Raw genomic sequence first — 23,771 nt, forward strand, 5'->3', positions numbered from 1 at the left:
TTTTCAGTTAACAAGCAAAGATGTGGCAATCTGCAGTTTGCTGAAATGGAATTTTTGTTCAGGTACTTAAACAATAGATTTCTTTAATTGTAAAGTATAGCAACTTGGAATAGTAAAATGAAGAAAGTCCTCCACGCTGAACGTAATAATGTTTCAACCTTTACAAACGGCCATAAACAGAATCTTCAGATCACCAGAGAGTCCCACTGCTACACAGCACTAATTAAGATGCTCTCGCTCTGTAAGGTCAAGAAGATAATGAGGTGGGAAAATGTTATGTGACTGAAATGCTTTAATTCTGTGGTCACCTTGGACAGATGTTGTTAGAGACGGAAGAAGGACCTAACCTTCTAACCTAGAAGTGCTAATACTGTCAGTGTGCGTACAGTGCAAACCTGTTCCAATCCCCTTCGCTGACATCTCTCAGTCTGATGACCTCCCTATGCAGTAACTGCAGGCTGTATAATGATTTTCATCTTGTTGCAGATGCTTTTCCAAAGATGTTATTTTCTCTGGAGGCATTTATTTTAAGCCAACATTTCCGGGCATGTCTGAAGCAACTTCTGTTTCTGTATTTCAGCTGCAGTCCAGTCCCAGTGAGGAGCTAGCACTCATGACAATAACACTCCCTCGCAGTGCGTACTGGCATCACATCACGAGGCAGAACAGCGTCAGCGAACTTTACAGCTTACAAGGCAAGTGTGTCGGAAGAGAGGCACCTCAATGGGGATGAGAAACGTATCAGCCATGATTAAATGGGGGAGCAGGCTGGATGGGCTGAATGGCCTAATTCTGTTCCTATATTTTGTGGTCATTAACTCCCAGGTAACAAAATGCGCAAGAATGGGTTCCCCTCATTTACTCCATTGTTTGTCAGTGGACAGCTGACACAGTGAGCGATGTGGCATTTGAGGGAGTGCTAAAACCGGGCTGTGCTTTCCTATTAGTGGAGGCTCTGTGCCAATACAACGGTAGACAGAGGTGTGCAGATACACCCCAGCTAAGTCGCTTGATTCACTGTGATGCAAGTTTAACCTGCCAGTTTCAAAAGCAGCTCACTTTAGTCGATCTTGCAGAGTCATGGGGGGCATAATGTATGGGTGCACCACGCCTTTGTTTCTGGAGCCCCCTGACCATGAATGGGATTCTAAAAATTCTGCCTTGAAACAAGATCATTTTATTCAATTTCTTAATCAATAACGCAGTGCTCAACACTCATTAGAAACATCATCTACAGGTTAAAATATTTCTGAATGCTCCAGATTGTGTCAAAAAATGGACACGAAAAGGGAGAGTAGGAAATCAAGCCTCGACCCTATTGAATTCTAGGCCTTAACCTCATGTGCAGGAGAATGTAAAGAAAATGAGCAGGACTAGGCCATACTCTGGGACATTCAACCTACATCATCTACACCACTGCAGGAACTCAGCAAGGTTCCTCAGGCAGCACCTTCCAAACGCAGGACCATGACCATCTTGAAGGACAAGGGCAGCAGATGTATGGGAACTCCACCACCTGGAAGACCCCCCTCCAAGTCCCTCACCTTCCCAACTTTGAAATATATCAGCTTTCCTTCACTGATGATGAATCAAAACCCTGAACATCCCCTTGGGATAGAGAATTCCAAAGATTCATAGCCCTCTTAGAAAATAAATGTCTCATCATCTTGGACTTCAATGGCAAACATCTTAGGCAATGGCTGTTATTTCTAGGTTCTCGCCAACTGTTATTTCTTGGTTCTCTCCAACCAGGGGAAACAACCTCCCAGTGCCTACCCCCTCAAGCTATTGCAGATTGCAAGATAAAAATGGGTAGGGTGCGCAGTCCATGTTCGCTCACCTAACCTGAATAAGCTTTCCCCGACCACCCATTTACCACAGAACCATAGAATCACTACAGTGCAGAAGGAGGCCATTTAGCCCATCGAGTCTGCACCGGCCCTCAGCCCACTGCCCTGCCCTATTCCCGAAACCCAATCTAAACTGCACATCTGCGGACACTAATGAGCAATTTAGCATGGCCAATCCTCCAAATCTGCACTACTTTGGTCTGTGGGAGGAAACCGGAGCACTGTGGGAGGAAACGGGTAGACACTGGGAGGACGTAAAAACTCCACACACACAGTCATCCAAAGCTGGTATTGAAGCCAAGCCCCTGGCAGTGATAACCATTGTGCCACCATGCTGCCTGTTTAGAACTGCACCATTGAAACATAGTGTTGCAATATGAACGATTTTGGAATCTGTTTTCTTTTTGTGTCTTAGTTCACATCACTCGTTTTGATTATTTAAAGCATTGGATATGATTGGTGACAAGACACCATTCTACTTTACAGGGATAAAGTGATTAGGTTTCACTGGTGCCACTGGGCTGAAACAAGAGTCTGCGCCCCTAAAATAGAATGTCTCATTCGTGCTCCAAATCCATTCGACTTCATCTTCTGAAGGAGCTACAGCTGGGCAGTCAGAGTACCCACCTGATTGAGACACTAATCCAGTGTTCGATGCAAATTGGTGCATCCTGTGAAGTCCAGCTACCGTTTTGGGGGGGCAACCGCTATGTTCACACTCTGCCCAGTTTCACCTGACTACACATCTGAAAGTGCACCATGATGATCTTTGTGGACCAGGAGGAATAGAGGTTCTCTTCTGAGCCCTGGAAAATTAATGTGGGGCATTGCCGCAAGATTTTGGATACATTTGTAAGGGTGCCCCTGTCTTCACCACCGTGGGAAAAATATTGGGTCACATCGTTCCCGCGGCGGCACAGGCGAGGGATGTAAATCTCCATCGATTTCGTCAGGACTGGAAAGTCCCATTGTCAGCTGATGGCAAGCCCCCTCTGCCACGGAGCTGGAGAATTCCGCCCATTGTAACTGTCCCACGTGACATGTTCCTAAACCCATTCTTTTTTGCTGATGCCTCACATTAACCTGCGAGCAATGCAGAGACAGCAGCTCCAGCAATTTGCTCAGAATCACTTCCCTGTTGACTGTAATTTTCTTGAATTCCTCCCTCCCTCGATTGGGAAGACCGATGCAAAATACCTGTGCTAAATAAGGTTAGTGAGCCCCATGTGCAGGTGGCCATGTCGGACTATGATGCCAATAATGAGGACCTGGCTCGCTAACAGGCAGGACCGTGTACTAAATACAATACAAGGTATTCAGCAAAGATAGGGAAGGAAAGAAAGGAGATGGGGTGGCCGTATTGGTTGAGCATAATATTGCAATACTGGAGCAAGAGGATGTCCTTGAGGAGTCAGGGAGAGAATGAGCTGAGAAAAAGTAGAGGAACCGTTACCCTAATTGCCACCAACTAGTGGGTGAGTTGGAGGAAAGCATTTGCAAGGATATTATAAAGAGCAGCAAAAACTAGAGTGGTTATAATGGGTGAGGTTAATTATCACAATATAGACTATGATGGTATTCGTGGAAGGGGTAGAGAGGGGAAGGGTTTCTAAAGTGTGTTCAGGAGAATTTTCTACACTGGATGCAGCAAAGACTATTGGACCGAACAACATCCCAGCTGTAGCACCGAAGACTTGTGCTCCAGAACTAGTTGCGCCTCTAGCTAAGCTGTTCCATTACGGCACACAACACTGACATCTACAAATGATGTGGAGAATAGCTCATACTGGCATGACAGTCCTTCTGTGTTGTACCATGCTATGATTGGGCAGCACAGTAGCATAGTGGTTAGCACAGTTGCTTCACAGCTCCAGGGTCCCAGGTTCGATTCCCGGCTTGGGTCACTGTCTGTGCGGAGTCTGCACGTTCTCCCCGTGTCTGCGTGGGTTTCCTCCGGGTGCTCCGGTTTCCTCCCACAGTCCAAAGATGTGCGGGTGAGGTGGATTGGCTGTGCTAAATTGCCCTTAGTGTCCCAAAAAATGTTAAGTGGGGGTTACGGGGATAGGGTACGTACGTGAACTTCAGTAGGGTGCTCTTTGTAAGGGCCGGTGCCTCCTTCTGCACTGTAAATTCTATGAATCTATGATTCTATGCTCAGTAATCCCAGGAATGGTAGGCCTAACATACGATGAACGTCTGAGGATCCTGGGATTATATTCATTGGAGTTTAGGAGGTTGAGGGGAGATCTAATAGAAACTTACAAGATATTGAATGGCTTAGATAGGGTGGATGTAGGGAAGTTGTTTCCATTAGCAGGGGAGACTAGGACCCGGGGGCACAGCCTTAGAATAAAAGGGAGTCACTTTAGAACAGAGATGAGGAGAAATTTCTTCAGCCAGAGAGTGGTGGGTATGTGGAATTCATTACCACAGAGGGCGGTGGAGGCCGGGACGTTGAGTGTCTTTAAGACAGAAGTTGATAAATTCTTGATTTCTCGAGGAATTAAGGGCTATGGAGAGAGAGCGGGTAAATGGAGTTGAAATCAGCCATGATTGAATGGTGGAGTGGACTCGATGGGCCAAATGGCCTTACTTCCACTCCTATGTCTTATGGTCTTATGGTCTAATGATACATGGACAACTAAAATCTCCACATGTTTAAAAAATGTAAACGCTACCATTGATCAGCTGACCACTGCTCCTTAAAATAAAAATCGCGGAGAAGCAAACTAATCAGATGAAATAATAGTGGTGTGTGGGAATTAAAAGCAAAGCCTTCCCTTTTAATGGTGAGCTAGCCTTTTCTGTTTTAATTACAAACCTTCACTTGTGTTCAGTGGAAGGTATCACAGACTTATGGATTAGTAATGGCATCTTCTTTCAACTCCGTAATCTTGTGGCTGCAGATAATACGTAGGTTTACATTGACTTAATCTGGGGGGGGGGGGGCGATTTTGAGGCCAACTAGCCCGACGCAGGAACGGCGACGTGGGTGGAAAATCCAGAGGGAATTGAAAAACGCGATTCTCAATTGTCCTCGTTGGCGACGTCACAAGGTTCAAGCCCACAAATCTACTTAAATAGATTGTAATGTCTTTTAATATTATTAACAGGCCCCCGCCATACCCCTCGCTAAATGCTTGTACCGTAAGCGACGTGATGTCACGTCGGCGAGGTTTACAACAGGTTTGGCCAAATGCCATTCAGTCGAGGGGATCCATCCGGCGACGCAGAGGTAGGTCGATCCCCCGGTGGTGGTGGGGGGGGGGGGGGGGGGGGGCAGGTGGAGAAACATGCCTGCACAGTGACCTGGCACTGAACCCATGGTACAGGCTTACACTGTCAGGTTGGCACAGTGCCAACCTGTGATGGGGTGGGTCCATGGTTGGGGGGGGGGGGGGGGGTTTGGAAGGAAGTACATTTATGTTTGGTGCAGGTGGAGAGTTCAAACACTGCAGGGGAGGGTGTGGGGGGAATGCCTGCGATATGTTGCAGTGTTGGTGGGAGGGAGAATACCAGCGATGATTGTTGGGGAGGGGGTTGCCGGCGATGATTGTCCTGGGTGGGAGAGAGCTCCTGATACCTCTATGGTGGGGATTGGGGGCTGTTAGGTGGCAGTGTTGGTTGGGGCGCCATCTTTAAAGATGGCACCCCGAACTCTGTGGAGCCAGTTGCTGGCTCCATCAGGCCCTGCCTGCCAGAGTGGAGGCTAAACCACGTCCACTCTTTTTTTTTTCTTTAAACAGGCTCAATACCTGGCGAGAAAGCTTGTCTCTGCAACTTGAGAGCTTCACGGCAGTTTTCAGTTTGAACCTGAAACGTTGACAAATTTTGGTAAGGTTCGCTCGCCCCCTCAACCTGTTTTTCCTCTTTGGATTCATTAAAAGCTAACGTTGTGTTGTACAAAAATGCTAGTCCAATGCAAAATATCATGAAATAAACAAATAAATAATAAATTTGCTTATTGTCACAAGTAGGCTTCAAATGAAGTTACTGTGAAAGGCCCCTAGTCGCCACATTCCGGCGCCTGTTCGGGGAGGCTGTTACGGGAATTGAACCGTGCTGCTGGCTTGCCTTGGTCTGCTCAGTGTGTGGGATTTGAGTATACTCATTCTCAACAGGGAGGAGTGAATGATTGACTGCCCCATTGATAAATATTTGCTTGAATGGATTGGTAACTGACAAGGAAATGTTTAATTTCCAGCTACTATCCTCTGGTTAGCGAGCTCTGGGCCACAGTCCTGTTATCGGTGAAAGACAACAGACAGAGGCCATTAAAATCCTTATCAGAAACATGAGCAGGCGAGTAATTCTGCCCCTCTCGCACACCTCTTAATTTCTAACAGAGCAGTGTGATTTGAATACAAGGAACAGGTTAGCTAGGAGGAACGGAGTCCGAGGGCGAGGAGTCAAATTTGACCTTACTCCATGCAGCCAGCAGAGTGCGCTGGCTGGTTAGCAACCAAGTACATCCATTCAGAAACAAATATCTATGCTGATAGAGGAAAATTGGACTTTGGGGCATAGCATCCAACAGGCTATGTCAGCACTTCGGCAGTGGAAAGGACGTTGCGAGTGGTTCTTAATGACTAACCGAGCCAATACTGCCACTTTTCACTGGTACAATTATGGTCTGAATTTCACGTGCTCCTGCTGGTGGCCTTTCAGGCGGGGAGAGCGATAAATTGAAGGGACGGGATTCCCTCATGCTGTCCGTCTGCCCTGACCTTGTCGCGATTTTATGCTGGGTGGGGTCAACACCTTAATTGCCTCAATTGAGACCCTTGAGTGGCCAATTACTGGGCGTTTTTCCACTCGGCCTCATGATTTAGGCTGGCAGGAGGAGTTATCTGGCCTGAATATCATCTGCCTTAGGCCTGGGGGCTTGGCTGGGGAACGCCTCCATCGGAAGTTCCTTTTTGACTTTGGGTTCTCCCCCCCCCCCCTTAAGTTCTGGTAGCCGCTGAACCTCCCTCCTATCCCGACCTCTTCCCCCGACATCCTGATCGCCCGTGTTGCACCCACCAAGCCTTCCCTGCCCTCCCTGCCCTGGAATTCCTTCAACATAGCTTGACGTCAATCCCAGGACTTCAGCTCAGGCATCCTCCTGATGTTGCTATCCCATCCACTGTAGCTCTTGTCGCTGCAGGGACTAGACAGCTACCGGCCAATCAACAGGGCTTCCTCCCGAGTGAGGTGTGGAAGTCCCACCTGTAGCCAATTGACACTCATTCGAGTGTGAGATGTCAGTGGGGCAGTCCCCGCCAACTATTCGGATGGTGGAATTGGAAGCCCCACCGTCCAAAATATTCTGGTCTGATTGAATTATTGAAAAGCAATAGATTCAGAAAATTGGATGTTAAATCCTTCATAAGAAATGAACTGATGCTTGAAACTGACCTGAGCGTGGGCTTAAGTTGACAATGACTTCTCCCGCTCAGCCCACCCATTGGAGGCCGCCCTATTGGTTCACAGAAAGCACGAAACAGACGAGAATATGAGCAAGATAGAAAATGCTTTCCGAGCTTGTGTGAACTTGATTTTGCTGAAATGGATTGAGCTGTTTATTTCATCTCCTACAGGGAAGGATTGAGACAACACATTTATAAAAACAGCCAAGCTGATGTCTCAATCCAATAATTATCAAAACACATTCAGGTCAAAATCTAGAATGTCCTGGAAGAATTCACAGATAATACCATAAAAAAGTAATGAGATGTGAAACGCAGTTTAATATCAGTGTACAACCTTCAGTGTACCAAGAAACTCTGCCAGCAGTGATGCGCGAACAACGAATAGACATCCTGATAACTACTGGGCACAAGGGAATACAAAAGAGTGTCTCAGTCACAAATCCCATCTCCTTCTCCCTGGCCCAACCATGATACTCACTGGCACCAAGAAAACAGGACCGCACGACCGATCGCTTATTATAGATGTGATGAGTGCACAGTGGAGCAGTGAAAAACTTCACGCTGAGGCATGCTGAAGTAAAGTGTGGGCTAACAGAAGGAACATGAGTGAGCGGGGTCAACATGAGGACATGCATCGAGGGGACAGTGAGAATTGTGGGGAGTTGGGGCTAACGGGAAAATAGAGGAGTGGAGATAGGAAGACGATGGAGAGTGGAGGTATTCAGAATATGAAGGATTGAGGACAATAGGGGAATATAGAGAATGGGGATAATAAAGGGATATGAAGTAGTGTGTTAGGTTCTGGTGCTTGGCCAGATGGAATTAGTGCACTAGAGAACTTCTAGGTCATGACCAGTTGAATGTTTATTGATTAACAATAACGTGGGTCAGATAACAATATGAAAATGACTAAAACCACTAACTATTAAATTACTATTCTAAAATGATCCAAGAGCAACTACAAATGCAACTATCCACTACGATGACTATCTCCAGAGTCCCCACGGTTGCAGTGTCACATGCTTGTTCATTACTGCCACCTGCTGGTTGGAGGTCATATCTGTTAATATTTACAGAACTGCTTATGCAAATCATCACAGAGCGGGGATAATATGACAGAGTGAGGATAATGGAGGAATATCAGGGAGTGGGGATAATGGGGAAAATTGAGGATTGGGATAATAAGGAATATGAGGGAGTGGGGATAATAAAGAATATGAGGCAGTGAGGATAATGAGGAATATGGTGAGAACGAGGAATATGGGAATAGTGGATATCGGTCTGAGCAAAGACGAGGAGGGAACAGATTGAATAAAATTAGATCAATGAGCACCAAGTCAGTTTGGATATGAACAGTTTAAAAATGTCTTTTAAATGTTTGATAATTGTATTTAGTTAGAAGGTGAGAGATGGTAGAAAGCAAATTAGAAATAAAGTAAATGGGATATGAGGAAAATCACTAACAGTCAGGTGTAAAAGGTCAACATTCCAGCAGATTGTTTCCAAAGACTTTCAATGTTGCACTTTCATTAATTAGAACGGTCAGTGCAACTAATTGAATTGCAACATGGTCATTCTTTCTGACTACATCCCCAAATTAATTTTTAAAAATGATACATTAATCTATTCACATCTAAAGCCTGAGGTATTGATATCAGAATGGGGAAAGAATTTAATATTTCTCAGAATAAATTGTGAATCCAATCAGTTTAAGCAAGAAAATTACATTAAATCATAATTCAGTAACATATTTGTTGATAAATGTGCTTAAATGCAATATTTAAAAATATGGATTTAATTATAGCAAGAAAGTAGCTCGCAACATGGAAAGGAATGGTCTATAAAATTGAATAACTTACCACCAAAATTCTATCATTTGGATATATGTATATACTAAGAAGCAAATTTAATATCATGGCATACCAGAAATTTCTCTTATGTAAGTTTAAAGAAAAAAGATGTTTGTCCAGAAACTAGTTCCTGTTATGCTTGTTTAAACTGTTCATATCCAAACTGACTTGGTGCTCATTGATCTCATTTTCCCCCATCATCTAAAAAATGGGCGGGTAAAGGTTCAATATGGTAGGCAACGCACTCATGCCCATCTCATACTGAATGCCCAATGTCCACCATATTTGTGTGGGCTGATCCGCAGGTGTCTGTTGCAGGCATTTGCAATATATTTTTTCAAAAACCTCCTTACAATGTTAAAATAAGGTTCCAGTACTTCAGGAAGACCTTATCGGCAAATTATGCTGCCCAAGCCTGGTTCAGACCTGATGAACTCTCCCAGAAGAACCCTGGCACCAAACAGGCAGAAAGCAACCACAGTAGCACCATTGAAGGGATTTCTCTGCTCCAGACAGGTTATTTTCTTCATTTGTGCTCTATATAGTTTGGCTTCTTTTCTTTCCCTCTACACCAGTGATTCTGACTTCGGAGCAACTTTCTTTCATAACAGGGGTGGGGTCAAACCAGGGCAAGGATAGCACTGCCTGGAGTTGTCAGTTACTGTGCCTTTAACATTTACACCAAAGAGTCTATTCAGGCTGACATTAGTGCAATCACTCAACTTGTTTTGAACCACTGTATTAGGATGTCCATGGTATTAGGATGTCTGCTGTAATAGGGCTTCCACGGTATTAATGTCCACGGTATTGATGTCCACGGTATTGATGTCCACGGTATTAGATGCCCACAGTATTAAGATGTCCGCTGTATTAGGGTGTCCACTGTATTAGCTTGTCCAGTGTATTAGGATAGTGACTAAGTTTTCTACATCAGGACGAATATATACATCAGATTCCCCAGGAAGGATGAGCAAGAATTAGACTTAGCCTACATGACAGACATTAATACCGTGGAAACCCTATTACAGCAGACATCCTAATACGCATGGTCCAAAGTGCCATGGAAAGCACCAACATGGCCTTGCATGCTCCCCATCACTAATCTGACATCTATCTCAATAGAGATGCCAGGCACCTTCTAACCAAAATAAAAGCGAGTCTGTTCTGGTTGGAATAAGCGGGGTCATTCCCAGCGCTTGTGGTGCCAGCAACGACCCCGGTATTTAACGACTCTCTGCCTTGTTCTCATGCCTGGCACGGAGTACCCCCTGAGGCAAAGCTTAGCGTAATTTCCTGCACTGAGGGGCTCGATGAGCAGAGCTCCTCAGTGCAGTAAGAGATCGGGACAGCATTTTTTAATGGTGTCCTGATCCCCGACCACCCGCCACAACCTCCAAACCCCCCCCAAGGCCCCAATTCACCTGTTAGGGTTTTTTTGAGCCTGGCAGGGTGGCCCTGGGTCTGAACCGTGGCATGTGCACAGTACTAGCTTGGCACATCGGCACTGTCAGCCTGGTATCCTGGAAGCGTCCCTTCCAATCTGACAGTGTCACCTGGGCATCACCGTCAATGTCAGGCTGGCACCCAGTTGGCACTGCAAGGGTGCCCAAGTGACACTGCTAAGGTGTCAGGCTGGCATTGCTAATGTGCCCAGGTGGCATCAGCAGTGCAAGGGTGCCACCCTGCCCGAAGGCCAACCACCCGGGGACCTCCGATCGCCTGGGAGACCCCCCCCCCCCCCACCCCCTCCCCCCCCAAAGTGACAGGATGCCTGGTCCCCGTTTGTAGGGAACAGACCAGTATTCAAAGGGTCTGGCTGGGGCAGTCTCGGAGACGCCAGTAGACGCCGGGTGGCCGATCGATCCGGCATGAAAACGGTGAATGGACTCTTAAACTCACTTAGCCGTGCGAGACTCATTAGATTTTGCGAGGCGTAACGACCATCGGTAATCCCGTGGGAGGCCTTTTCTGGGATCTACTGGCCACGTCCCGCCCCGATTCCGGCAGGATGTGACCAGTAAATCGCATCCACCATTTCTTAACGTGCTGTTTGTTTTGGCCATTGGCACTGCATCATGCATTTCCAGGAGAGCTTTATCCCTGAGGAGAGGTACAGGTCTGCCGCCTGGATCAGGGGCTCCTAATGCTGCTTTGGAAAGTCGCCCACTCGTCAACTAGGCATGCTCCCAGTAAGGAAAGCAGGTACTGCTAGCTAGTTCATATGAACAAGGAGCCAAACCTCATGGGCGGGATTCTCAGAAAATGGGGCTATGTCCCCACACCGATGGGAAAACTGGCACCAACGACGCCCCAAGGTGAGGAATTCTCACCTTTCTCGGGGGCCAGGCTGCTGCCGGAGTCGTTGGCGCTGCTCCAGCTGGCGCCGAAGGGCCGGCGCAAGTTCGCGCATGCGCGGACCGGCCGGAGTATTTCCACGCATACGCGGGGGTTCTCTTCTCCGCGTTGGCCCCCGGACAATATGGCGGAGCCCGGCGCGGAGGAAAGAAGTCCCCCCACAGAACAAGCCCGCCCGCAGATCGGCCGATCCCGGGCCAGGACATCATGCCCACCCCCCCCCCCCCGGGATCGGATTCCCCCGCGCTCCCCCCCGGGGACTGCCCCCGCATATTCACCTGCCAGATCCCGCCGTGTGTGAGGTGAGTAATTCACGCCGGCGGGACTGGCCAAAAATGGACGGCCGCTCGGCCCATTGGGGCCTGGAGAATGGCCGGGGGGGGGGCCGCTGTCAACGGCCCCCGACCGGTGTGGTGGGAATCCCGCCCCCGCCCAAAAAATGGCGCCGGAGCATATGGCAGCCGGTGGCGGGGTGCCGGGTCGGTGAATCCCAGCCCATGTGTCTACCACCGCCATGAGAGCCATTGCCACCTCCTTCCCTATATTTCTGGATCGGGGGGGGGGGGGCACAATGCCTAGGATTCTACCACATTAACAGAGATACTTCAGTGGGCTAAGTATTTGCAATAGATTCTCTACATCAGTTTGTTTCTGGAAACTATGCAAAAGCACTAAAGTTGAGAACCTTTTATCTATTCAAGGATAGAAAAGGCCACAAGCAACGTTTGTTTTAGCAGAGATTACAATAGATCAGAGTTCTACTTCAAGCCTCCTTCAGGTTCATGAAGGGTGACAAACCTCAAGAGACAAAGACAGTTATTCTCTCACTTCAGTATCTATAACCCACAGGAATCGCTCATTTGTGATTATGCAGATTGTTTGCATATGTTTGATTATGTTTGTATATCCATGTACCCTGCGCTCATCTATGTGTGTTTGTCTCTGTCTGTATGTTGTTATGACCAGGTGAGGAGGGTTAAACTGACTCCCCTCTATTCAACCTTCTCAGAACAAATGTTTAAGTTTCTTTTTCACGGAGATGTGCCCTTTTCAAATGACAATGCATTTAACTATTTAAGTTGTGGCCAACAAGGAGCCAATCAAGCAAGATGTTCGTGAATCCACTGCTGCCTCACGGCACCGAGGTCCCAGGTTTGACCCCGGCTCTGGGTCACTGTCCGTGTGGACATTTGAATAGTTTGCACATTCTCCCCCGTGTTTGCGTGCGTTTAGCCCCCACAACCCAAAAATGTGCAAGCTAGGTGGATTGGCCACGCTAAATTGCCCCTTAATTGTAAAAAATGAATTGGGTACTCTAAATTTAAAAAAGAAAAGATGTTCGTGAATCAAAGAAAGAGCAAATTTAATAACCACTAAACCAGAGAAAAATAATAAAACACAACGTCAGGCGTGCAGTCCTGATTGAGTCATTAGGGTCCACCTACACACATGTGCATACATAGACAGGTGTCAGAAATAAGGGGTGTTAAAGTCCGTAGATTTTAAACACCGATTTGGGTTAGCTGGTTTCTTGGAATAGGTCAGATTTAGATGATGTTGCAGATAGTATGAGGACTTGGTTCACTGGTAGGTCTTTGGTAGTTGGCTTCTCAAAGAGGATGACATATTTATTCCAAAAGAGAGAAAGGAAAAGAGCGCAGCTTCAGCCCATTTCTCCCGCTGCACACTTTCTTGAAACCACCTGTGTCACTTGTGATCTCCCTCTAGTGGTTGGGAAACCTTGCCTTGAAATACTTCACCCATTGTGTACTTCCAAGAGGTTTTCACGATATTTGCCTGTGGCAGCCAGTTTTTTCAATATCTAGTACTTTGAATTTTTAATGTTAGACAGTTATGAGCTCTGATGGGTGTCTGGATTATGGGAAATGTCTCTCTCTTCACATTCCCCTGAGGATGATATTTTTGTTTCTCACCTTGAAATGTGGCCTTGCATTTTGAGCTGTTTGCTCTGTCGCAGCTCAAGTTGCAAAATTTCCAGTCAGTCAAAAGTTTAAAATGTCATACTTTGAAACATAAAGGGGCACAGCTATTTCTCCACCTGGAGAAGATGAAATATGCCATCCGAGGGTCGGAGGAAGACTTCCTAAATGCACGGGGGCATTTTGTCGGCCCTGTTCCAGTACCTGTTTGAGGCCAGCAACAATGAATAGACAGGGAAACTGGACGGAAAGTTAAATAGAAAGGAGAGAGGAAAGAGAAAAGAAAGACAAGGGGGAACCATCGGAACGTGCAACCTGGGGGAAGGGGGGGAAGAGGAGAAAGGGCTAGAGAGGCACAAAAGAGACAATGCGGGGGTGTGGGGGGGGGGGGGCAGCCACAGGAGAAACACGGCCGGACGGGGGAAGGAAAGAAAGAGGGGGGAGGGGAGAAGAAAGGGGGAACACACCCCTCCAGACCAACCAGGGAGGGCACAAGGGGGGGTGGGAGGGAGGGGCGGGCTGGGGGGGGGGGGGGCGGGCGAAGGACCGCATGCCGAGCCGAATGGCGGCAGACTGTATATAGGAAAATTCAAGGGAAGGAAAAGACAAACTTTTCTGTATTGTACAGTAAATGAACACAGCCAGTAATGTATATAATTGTTTATAATTCTTGAAAAGACCAATAAAAAGATTTTTTATTGAAATAAAGGGGCACCACCTCGTGACAATATCTGTGCATGTCTGTGTATGTATCTAGGTGTGTGTGGGTGTCTGGATATATGTGTCCCTGCCTGTGTGCCTTTCTGGATCTGAGTATGTATATGTGTGTACATCTACTGTTGGTAGGCCCCTCCCTCCAGTCAATTGATAGGCACAACACCTTTAACTTTGAATCAAATCACTTCTTTATTGAGCACAATATAAAGTCCCAATGCGTATCACTGCTAGAAGAGAGGTTATATCATACACTGCATCGAAAGCACGTAAATGATTCTACCTTCCTTTGCTACCATACAAGTTCGCAAGCATAGGTTAAACTGTTAAAACTTATCTAACTTCTAGTAGTGGATTTTTGGAGGACGTCATTGCCCAATCACACTTGGTCGTATACAAATGGGGATTGGGCTCCTCCTTCAAGCTGGAGGCTCGAGGTTTCTTCCTTCTGCGATGTTGTTCCTCGAGGTTTTGCTTCAGATATCTCTTTGTCTCTCCTTTTTATTCAGATCTCGCTGGCACTGATCTCATGATTCCGGTCATGTGCTCGCAGGGCAGCACTAATCATTCAATGTCTTTTCTGGTCATGATTGCGCAAAGAGTTGTGACTCACTCGTGTCGTATTTCTTCTCAGGAGCATGAGACATCTGTTCAATCACTAACTGTCCAACACATAGCTACAGCCATTGTCCAATCAGCGCCTGTGCTCACTTCCTGGCTGCACATCCTGTTCTTCACTGTAGACCCCCGCTGCTTATGCTGATATAGAGTTAGCCATTTTAAACCATCAGGCTTTGCTGGTGTATTCACTTTGCTTGTGCTTTTATCAATACCCATCAGGTTATAGTGTCTCTTTTACGTGTGTGTGTGTTTATGTGTGTATTGTTACAATCCTCCTGTTAATCCCTGTTTGCCCCTTGTTTATTCCCTTTATTTTCTTAATTTGTTTACCTGGACTATGACTGAGACCTACACCTTTAAGATGAACTTCACCTTTATTTATTTTTTTTGAAAAAGGATCCTGCAGAATGTGCTGGCATTGGTGATGAATCATCTTGATGGACTTGGCTGTCAGCCAATGAGCTGCTTACTTTGCCGGGCTCTTGGCTGATAGTCTGTGCTGTTTGGTGCTGACCATTCTGAAATGCTGTGCCTGGGACAAGAAGGCGTCATTTGGTTTTTAGTTTTCAGTTTGATCAAGAAGCTGGAGGGCCACTGAAGGACCCTGATCTCTCTCTCTTATCAGATGGACTCTGTTCTAAAGGTTCAAGGTAAAGACCTTTCTCTCTCTACAGTCAAATTTAACTGCAAGGAAGTTCAGTCCAGACACAGTTGTAGGCAGGGCCCAGTTGTTTAAAGAACCCTCTTTAAAAACTCGTGACGGGACCTCTGTTTTTCATCAGTAAAGCTAAGGGCATTCTGGTGGAGTCAAAAACAAATAGGAATTACACAGGCCTGAGGTGCATCTTCTGAGTGAAGACCCAGGTTAATACAAGTGAAAGTGACTCCCCAGGGTGAATCCCACAGTCTGGGGATTCGAACTGAATGTTCCAGCCAGAAGGTCCTCGTTGGCGATCCAACCGGTGGTTCTCAATTACTCCGCGTCCTGGAAGGATAGAAGCTGAAAAAACAACTTCAACATCCGAAACAAGGGCATTCATCTTCCATCTCACATTAATCCTCTTTTATTTTTCCCCTCCCCCTCCTTCTGCGTGTGTATGTCTTGTGTGTGTTTTCGTAGAGGGTGGGATGGTAACAGGGGGGAGGTAATAGATTAGCTGGCCATTACTCTAGTATAATTGTTGCATGCCTTATCTCTATTGTTGTTACAAATAAACAGTTGTGTTTCACTTACAAATTTGGTGCCTGTAAGTCATTGGAGCTGTCAAGGGCCAAAAATCTCGGAAACATTATACAAATTATTTGTTATTTCCCTTGTATTGGGACTCCAGGGCCTACGGTGCTGGAATTGACTGCGCACGAGTCCCTGGTGTCGTAACAATATGTGTGCATGCATGTTTGTGTCGGAGTGTGAGTATCGCGTTTGTCTGTGTATGTCTTAAATGTTGATGCCAGCAGATTGTCAGGAAAAACTTGCTATGCACTGCTGAAAATAAATTCTTATTTACATATGTCAGGAATGGAAAAAGTACAAAAGCTGTTTTCTCTTCACTAACTGGCACATGCCTATGCCATTTAAGTTAGGAAATGTTGAGAGGGAAATGAAAGATGCCTGTCCATCTTTTGAAACCTGTTCAACTCCATGACCAGGAGTGATATTCTAAATGTATAAGCCTCTGAACTAAAGGACCAAGTGCTGGGAAGCTGCTTGCCACTTGTTATCACATCAACTCTTGTATCATGGCATCTGGTGTTCGGAAAGACTGATTTTATTTCTAGATTAAATACTGATGCTACGCTTGCATTTTTCCGATGCCCTGATTAGACGGAGGGATGATTTGTGCTGCCGTAAATGTAAAACCAAGAGGAACATTATGACAAAGAAAGATAAATGAGCAACTGCACAGAAAACAATGATGAATATGTCATTACGTAGTACTGGTAAATAATGCATTTTCTGTTGATCTCAGCTCCTGATTCATCTCAAAGCGTGATGTGGGCTGAAGTATTCCTTTTGAATGTTGATGTGTATTACTTTTCAATCCTAATTTGACAATCATCAGTGAATTTATATTCTTTGCACTGGTTATGATTCCCAATTAACAGTGATGATAGTTTGGGTCAATGCTTAGAACCTCCGACTAGTCACTTCTGTGACAGTCCCAGTTTGTGTTACAACTGGACGGGAAGACCCCAGAATGGAACCCTGGGTCATATGACCATCCATTTTTTTTAATAGAACATGGAGGAGCAGAGGCACAGCACTGCTAATTAGTTTTAACAACAAAAAAAAATTATTAAACTTGAAAACATTGAATTATGATGCAATACACATTTACTCCCCACCCCCGCCACCTTAGCTTCCCACTCCACTGGGAGGCAATCGGTATAAGCAGCAGGAGGTTTATTTTGTAGATGCACAAGTAGTATAACAAAATGGTCCTTAGCAAGGCAGTAGTCGCAATCTGTTCTTGTGAGCACTGGCTCCAGACTCTCCAGATGATTGGGCTGCTGTTTCCTGCTCCATTCTGCTTGCTGCTGCATTCTCGGCACCCAGTGTCTATCTTGTTTTCTGATTAAGTGCAGGGGGCTCACAGGACTCTTGCTCTTACACCTTTTTAAGGTCTAGCCTTACGCAGTATTAGACAAGTGATTAGTTCACCCTTCAGTAGGGTGAAAGCTCATCTTAGCCAAGCTGATGCATTGGCTATCATTTTATTATTGACCTGATTAGTTTGCATTTTTCTTTATTGTCCATTGCCGTATTTTAAACTTATCCCTCACCTGCTTCATAAATAGCGTTTGTTTGTTAAGCAGGAGATCGTTTAGCTCACATTGTTAATATATAACCATTCTTTGTCTTTGCTATTGTCATAATATGGAATCCAGCAGATTAAGACACTTCAATCAGCCAAAAGTCAGGGTACTTCCTGACCCTGGCTTTAGTAAAGGCTTTATATATATTTTCCACCACGCTTTGTACATTGGGATCTTTCATTGACTAAATTATTTTTTAAAATATATTTCCTAATTCCGTATTTTCCAAATTCTCAATTTGCCCCTTACCTACTGTGTGTTGGTTATCAAGATCAGTTAAATAAGTAACTGGTTTTATTCCCTGTGTATTTGATTGAGGTCCAACATCACAGATAACCACAATTTTAGAACACTGCATTGTGACAGGTAGATTGATGAGAAGAAGATCAAATATGTTTTCCACCCTCCTGTTGGTCATCTCATCCCCTATTGCCCAACCAGTCAAGGAACTATATCATTTAAGACTCAACCCACGGTTAGCAGTGACATAGAACATAGAACATACAGTGCAGAAGCAGGCCATTCGGCCCATCTAGTCTGCACTGGCCCACTTAAGCCCTCACTTCCACCCTATCCCGTAGCCCAATAATCCCTCCTAACCTTTTTTTGGTCACTAAGGGCAGTTTATCATGGCCAATCCACCTAACCTGCACGTCTTTGGACTGGGAAGAAACCGGAGCACCCGGAGGAAACCCACGCAGACACGGGGAGAACGTGCAGACTCTGCACAGACAGTGACCCAGCGGGGAATTGAACCTGGGGCCCTGGCATTGTGAAGCCACAGTGCTCATCACTTGTGCTACCGTGCTGCCCGTGACGGTAATAAAACATTTTTGGTGATGGAGATTGAAGTCCCCCCACCCAGAGAGCATACATACAGACGTAGAAAATAGGATCAGGAGGACGCCATTCAGCCCTTTGAGCCTGCTCTGCCATTCATTGTGATCATGGCCAATCATGGCTGATCATCCAACTCAATAGCCTAATCTCGCTTTCTCTTATCTTTTGATCCCCCTTTCCCTAAGTGCTATATCTAACCGCTTCTTGAAAACATGGAATGGTTTTGCCTCAACTACTTCCTGTGGTAAAGAATTCCACAGACCGACCACTCTCTGGGTGAAAGGATTTCTCCTCATCTCTGTCCTAAATGGTCTACCCCATATCCTCAGACTGTGACCGCTGGTTCTGGACACACCCACCATCGGGAACATCCTTCCCCACTACCCTGTCTAGTCCTGCTAGAATTTTACAGGTTTCTATGAGACCCCTCTTCATTCTTCTGAATCTGAACCGATTCAATCTATGCTCATACGTCAGTCTTGACATCCCAAGAAACAGTCTGGTAAACGTTCACAGTACTCCCTCCAGAGTAAGAACATCCTTTATGTGCCCAACCATTCCCCTTGCTTCTTCCAAGTGATGATCAACATAGTGGACTGGGGTAGGTGGCAACCAGTCGGAAGTTTCCTTAGCCCTTTGCCATGATGCCATGGGGTTCATGGGGTTCAGATTCATTGCTGAGAACTTGTAGGAAAAACTCTGCCAACCCGTGTACCACTGTGCCCTCCCACACCTCGAGTGGATCTGTCCTGCCGGTGGGACAGGACATCCGCATGGATTGTGATGGTGGTGTCTGGGACTTTATCTGTCAGCCTTCATTCTGTGAGTGTGACTATGTCAGGCTGTTGATTGAATCGTGTGTAGGACAGCTCTGCCAATCTTGGCAGACACACCCCAAATGTTAGCAAGGATGACTGCGTGTTCGACAAGGCTGAGTTTGCTGTTGTCATTTCTGGTGCATAGATCGATGCCAAATAGTCTGTCCAGATTCCTTCCTTTTTCCAGCCTTTTTAGTTTGATACAACTAAGTGGCCATTTCAGACAGTCATCATAGTGATGTGGATCTGGCATCATAGGCAGTTCAGACCATTTACTCCAATAACCTTTCATTCCCGTGCCTACAAGAATCTAACACCACCTTAAAAATATTCAGTGACCCCGCCTCCACCTCCTTCTGAGGCAGAGAGTTCCAAAGTTGCACAACCATCAGAGAGAAAGAAAATCTCCTCCTTTCTGTACTAAATGGGGGAGCCCTAACTTTAAAACAGATCCCCCTAGTTCTGGACTCAAAGAAACATCGTATCCACGTCCACCTTGTCAAGACCATTCAAGATCTTATACACTTCAATCACGTCATCCCCTCCACTCTTCTAATCTCTAGGGGAAGTCGCCCCAGTCTGTCCAACCTTCCTGCCAAAGTGGACAACACCTGTAAATGTTGCTAAATGTTACGTCAGTACATTTGTCAGTAAATCCCTTTTAAGTAGTTCTTGACATTCTTAGGTGGAGAAATCCCTTGAGGATGTCCAAGCAAGTTTAAATTGTAACTCACAGTGTGTCTTTCCAGAAACTGGCCAACTTACGGTACCTGGCATCAGGTAACTTGTGGCAGCCATCTTTAGTCAGTGTATTTTCTTGACTTTAAAACACCCTTTGAAACAGTATGTTTGGTCAGCCAGTAAAACTACAGATTAGTATAATTCATGCACAAGTCACATCATTGAGACTAAACAGCCTGAATTAAGAAGCTATCAGTTAATGAGCTAGTATGCAGTTACATTGTGCTGTCATTTATTCCGATGTATTGTCAAGTAACTATATGAATAGTTAAGAAAGCAAAAAAGAAAGTCATTCTTTTTACTATCTTTATGACAGAAGATAATAACTATTACAGTCTGACTTAACGTAGGACAGTGCAGGAAGACGACAGAACCATTGCAAGATATATTTTTATATCTGTCGATAAAAGGCATTAAAGCAATTTTGTGTACAGTTCCAGAGTTAATCTATTCCCAAGTAGATTCATTTGCTCAGCATAGGTTTAAAAGGAGCTTTGCTCTTTATTGAGACTTTCCAAGCAAGATCATTGTCAATTGAGTAATATATGATGTACGATGAGTATCTGATCAGGTGGAGGGGGGCCGACTGACCGGTTTCTCTTTTTTGTTGGGGGTCCTGACTGAGGTCTCATTTCTGAGGGGTCTGTGGGAGGGTCCCCCTATTTTAGGGGTCTCTGTGGATGGGGGAGGGTATGGGGGGTCTTGGGGCTGTGAGGGGGGGGGGGGGGGGTGTTGGGCAGGTCTGGCATTGTGGTGGAGGGGGGGGCGAAGGTGGCCCTCGGATGGACTTTAGAGTAACTCCCTGAAGGGGTTACCCCCTTGGTCCGCCGCGGGGTCCACCATGTTAGGGCCACGTTGGGAAATATCAGTAGTAAATTCTGCCCACGTGATTCCTGGGCAGAGGCCCGGAGAATCATGCAGGCCCAGAGAATATGGAGAATATGGTGCTGTGCCTAACCCACCAAATGGATGCAAATTGATCATTTTCCTTTTTTTAAATAAAGTTAGAGTACCCAATTCATTTTTTCCAATTAAGGGGCAATTTAGCGTGTTCAATCCACCTACCCTGCGCATCTTTGGGTTGGGTGAAACCCACGCAAACACGGGGAAATGTGCAAACTCCACACGGACAGTGACCCAGAGCCGGGATCGAACCTGGGACCTCGGCGCCGTGAGACTGCAGTGCTACCACTGCGCCACCGTGCTGCCCCGCAAATTGATCATTAAGACCCGTGTACATCTAGTTGCGGGCGGGAGCGAAACTCGATCCCGGCAGGCCGAACTTTGTTTTCCCCTGGCGCCCGTTTCTCCACCTGCTGCCGGTGGCGGGAAGCGGAGAATTTGGCCCAAAATTCCCAGTGAGGGAAGAAGACAGAGGTAAGAAGCAGGGACCAATAAAGTTAGGAAAAGAAGGAACAAGCTCAAATATTATATTTGACATGCAAATGATGATAAGGCTTCAATTTCTAGCTCTTAAACTAATGAAAATTGTATTAAATGCTGGCTTGACATGTTTTTGGGAGGTTTTAGAGATAAAAGGCTTTGGCGAGTGGGAAGTTCAGTTGGAGAAAGTAGGAGATGTGCCGCAAAATGTTTTCTAGTAAAAAGGTTGGGAACCACCGCGATAGAGGGTGCAAAGGGCGCGAAGTGTTAAGGAGCTCTCCGCATTCCTGGCACTGTTTGAGTCACTCTGTCCGAATTGTTTTGGGTTGTCTGTTTAATGTATGTAGCTGTAAAATCACTGTAAATGGAGATGGTTTCACTCTTATCATGCTGAATAGGCAGAGATTTCATAGAGTAAACACAGCAAATAGTGTGAAGACAGCTTAAAGGATTAAAATGTCACTCGTTATGGATCGCACTTGAGAAGATTCCAACGGCAATGGTTGACACTAATGTCTCAGTGAAATGCTGCTTAAAAACATTCCCCAGCAGAATTACCAAAATGTTTGATTGATTCTGGGAGCATCACAAAGCTATTTCTGAGGAGTACTTTGGTTGTAAATTATACTGATATAGCTCTGTTTTGAGTTGTTCCTCCGTTTGCTGGGGACATAATTCCCCATTTTTTAGATTAAGGGCGGTGGCTAGGTTGGTGCCTTTCGCTGTGGCCAGAATGGCAGGATCTCGCGCCAGATTCCACACTTGGAACTTCATTATTGTGCACAGGCAAGTTTCCCTCCTAATATGATTTGTCTGCCTGCTGTCAGCTGGTGGGTTTGAAGGTCCCAGCGCCATATTTAAACACCAGTCCAGCACACCTGTTTCCACCAGACAGTGCAGGATGTCAGCAACCTCGCACTGTAGCAGGACAAGGTAGAGGGGACTGTGGCCATCTCCAAGGATGAGGGCGAGGAGACGCCGGGCCAGGAGGAACTGGAGATTGAGCCCTGGGAGGAGCCGCAGGACTAGCCAGAGGATGGAGAACAGGCGACAGTGCTGGGGTCCGGCAAGCCCGGAGGGACAGGGATGCCCTCATCCTTCCCCACTTCACATAGGACATGGCCTCGTCCATCATCGCTTCCCCTTCCCCCTTCCCCCTTCCCCACCTTCCCCGCTCCCACATTCCCGCAGCCACCCCACCACCCTGTTCCACCTCTCAGTGTCTGTGTAACATCGCTCCAAACCAATGGGATTATTTTGGCATTATCAATGGGTCACTGTCGAGTGCAGGGGGATGATGATGATAACCCACTGAAAGCTGAGCGCTGGTACTCCTCAATCTACGCCATAGTCTGACTCCTGCCCATCTGCTGAGTGCACGGTCACACACATCACCTGCAAGGGGGGCTGGGGTAGGCGATTGGTGGTTGACCAACATTGCAGAAGAAAGTGCCAGAGGCATCATAGTTCTTGGGTGCAACATTTTTAATGCTGTACATATGTGTCCCCAACTGCCCCCACCTTCCCCACCGCTCCCAACCCTTCACCCCAGAGGGTGGCTCCGGGTTGGCACCCAGCGCCTCACTGGATTGAGCCACGGCTGTCCCTGCATCATCTGGCTCTCCCAACCCTCGCGGCTCCCTAATGTCTATAGCATGGTGTCGATGCCCTCGGCGATGCTCCTCAGTGACTGGGACATGCTCTGGAGCGCCACAGCAATTCCCACCTGCGACTGGGACACATCCTCCAGCGATTGGGACATGCTCTGGAGTGCCATGGAAATGCCCACCTGGGACTGGGACACATCCCCCAGTAAGTCAGATTGCTGTTGCGGCCCTGAGCCATGGTGGTCACCAACTGAGGCACGCCTTGGACACCTCCATTCATGCTGCTGACGTCATGCACCAGGCTCTCCACTGCAGCCGTCACTCTAGCCAACACTGCCTTGGTGCCACGCATTGCCGGTGCCATCTCTTACGCCCTTAGCCTCTGGGACTCCTCCAATCAGCTGTTGACCTGCTGGAGGGTACCTGACAGCCCCCTCTGACTATCAGCACTGCACCCTATCCACTGCATTGGCTCCGGGTAAACCTGGTCCAGAGGCTCAGCATCTGTCTGGAACCCAGCTGGGTCCTGGGATCTAGCAGGCCTTCGACAACTGATTCACCTGGGTGTTCCTGCCTCCACCTGATGTGCATCAGCAACTATCTGGTGTCCACCACAATGTGCGCCAGAGGCCTGACCACTACTGTCGCCCACTGCGCTGGTAGAGGGTGGGGATGGCAGCTGTGCCACGAATACGGTGATCTCCTCAGAGCTCCCCTCCGGTGGATTCTCACCTCTGCGCCGTATGTCAACCTCTACGTTGGTGACCGATTTGTCCTCAGCCACCGCCCCGACCTCCAGGGCCTGTTCCTTGTAGGGGGTG

General features: G+C 46.7%; 1 protein-coding gene across 1 annotated transcript in view; it reads left to right on the forward strand.

Annotated features, from left to right (window-relative positions):
* The window catches only part of dok6 (docking protein 6), a 459,001-nt gene that overhangs the window by 424,655 nt on the left and 10,575 nt on the right, over window positions 1-23,771 (forward strand). Inside the window, exon 7 of the mRNA XM_072467128.1 lies at window positions 581-695. Within this exon, the coding sequence (XP_072323229.1) occupies window positions 581-695 (115 nt within the window). The remainder of the gene's footprint in view (window positions 1-580; window positions 696-23,771) is intronic.

The sequence above is a fragment of the Scyliorhinus torazame genome, chromosome 11 (genome assembly GCF_047496885.1).
Source record: "Scyliorhinus torazame isolate Kashiwa2021f chromosome 11, sScyTor2.1, whole genome shotgun sequence".
NCBI classification, from domain to species: domain Eukaryota; kingdom Metazoa; phylum Chordata; class Chondrichthyes; order Carcharhiniformes; family Scyliorhinidae; genus Scyliorhinus; species Scyliorhinus torazame.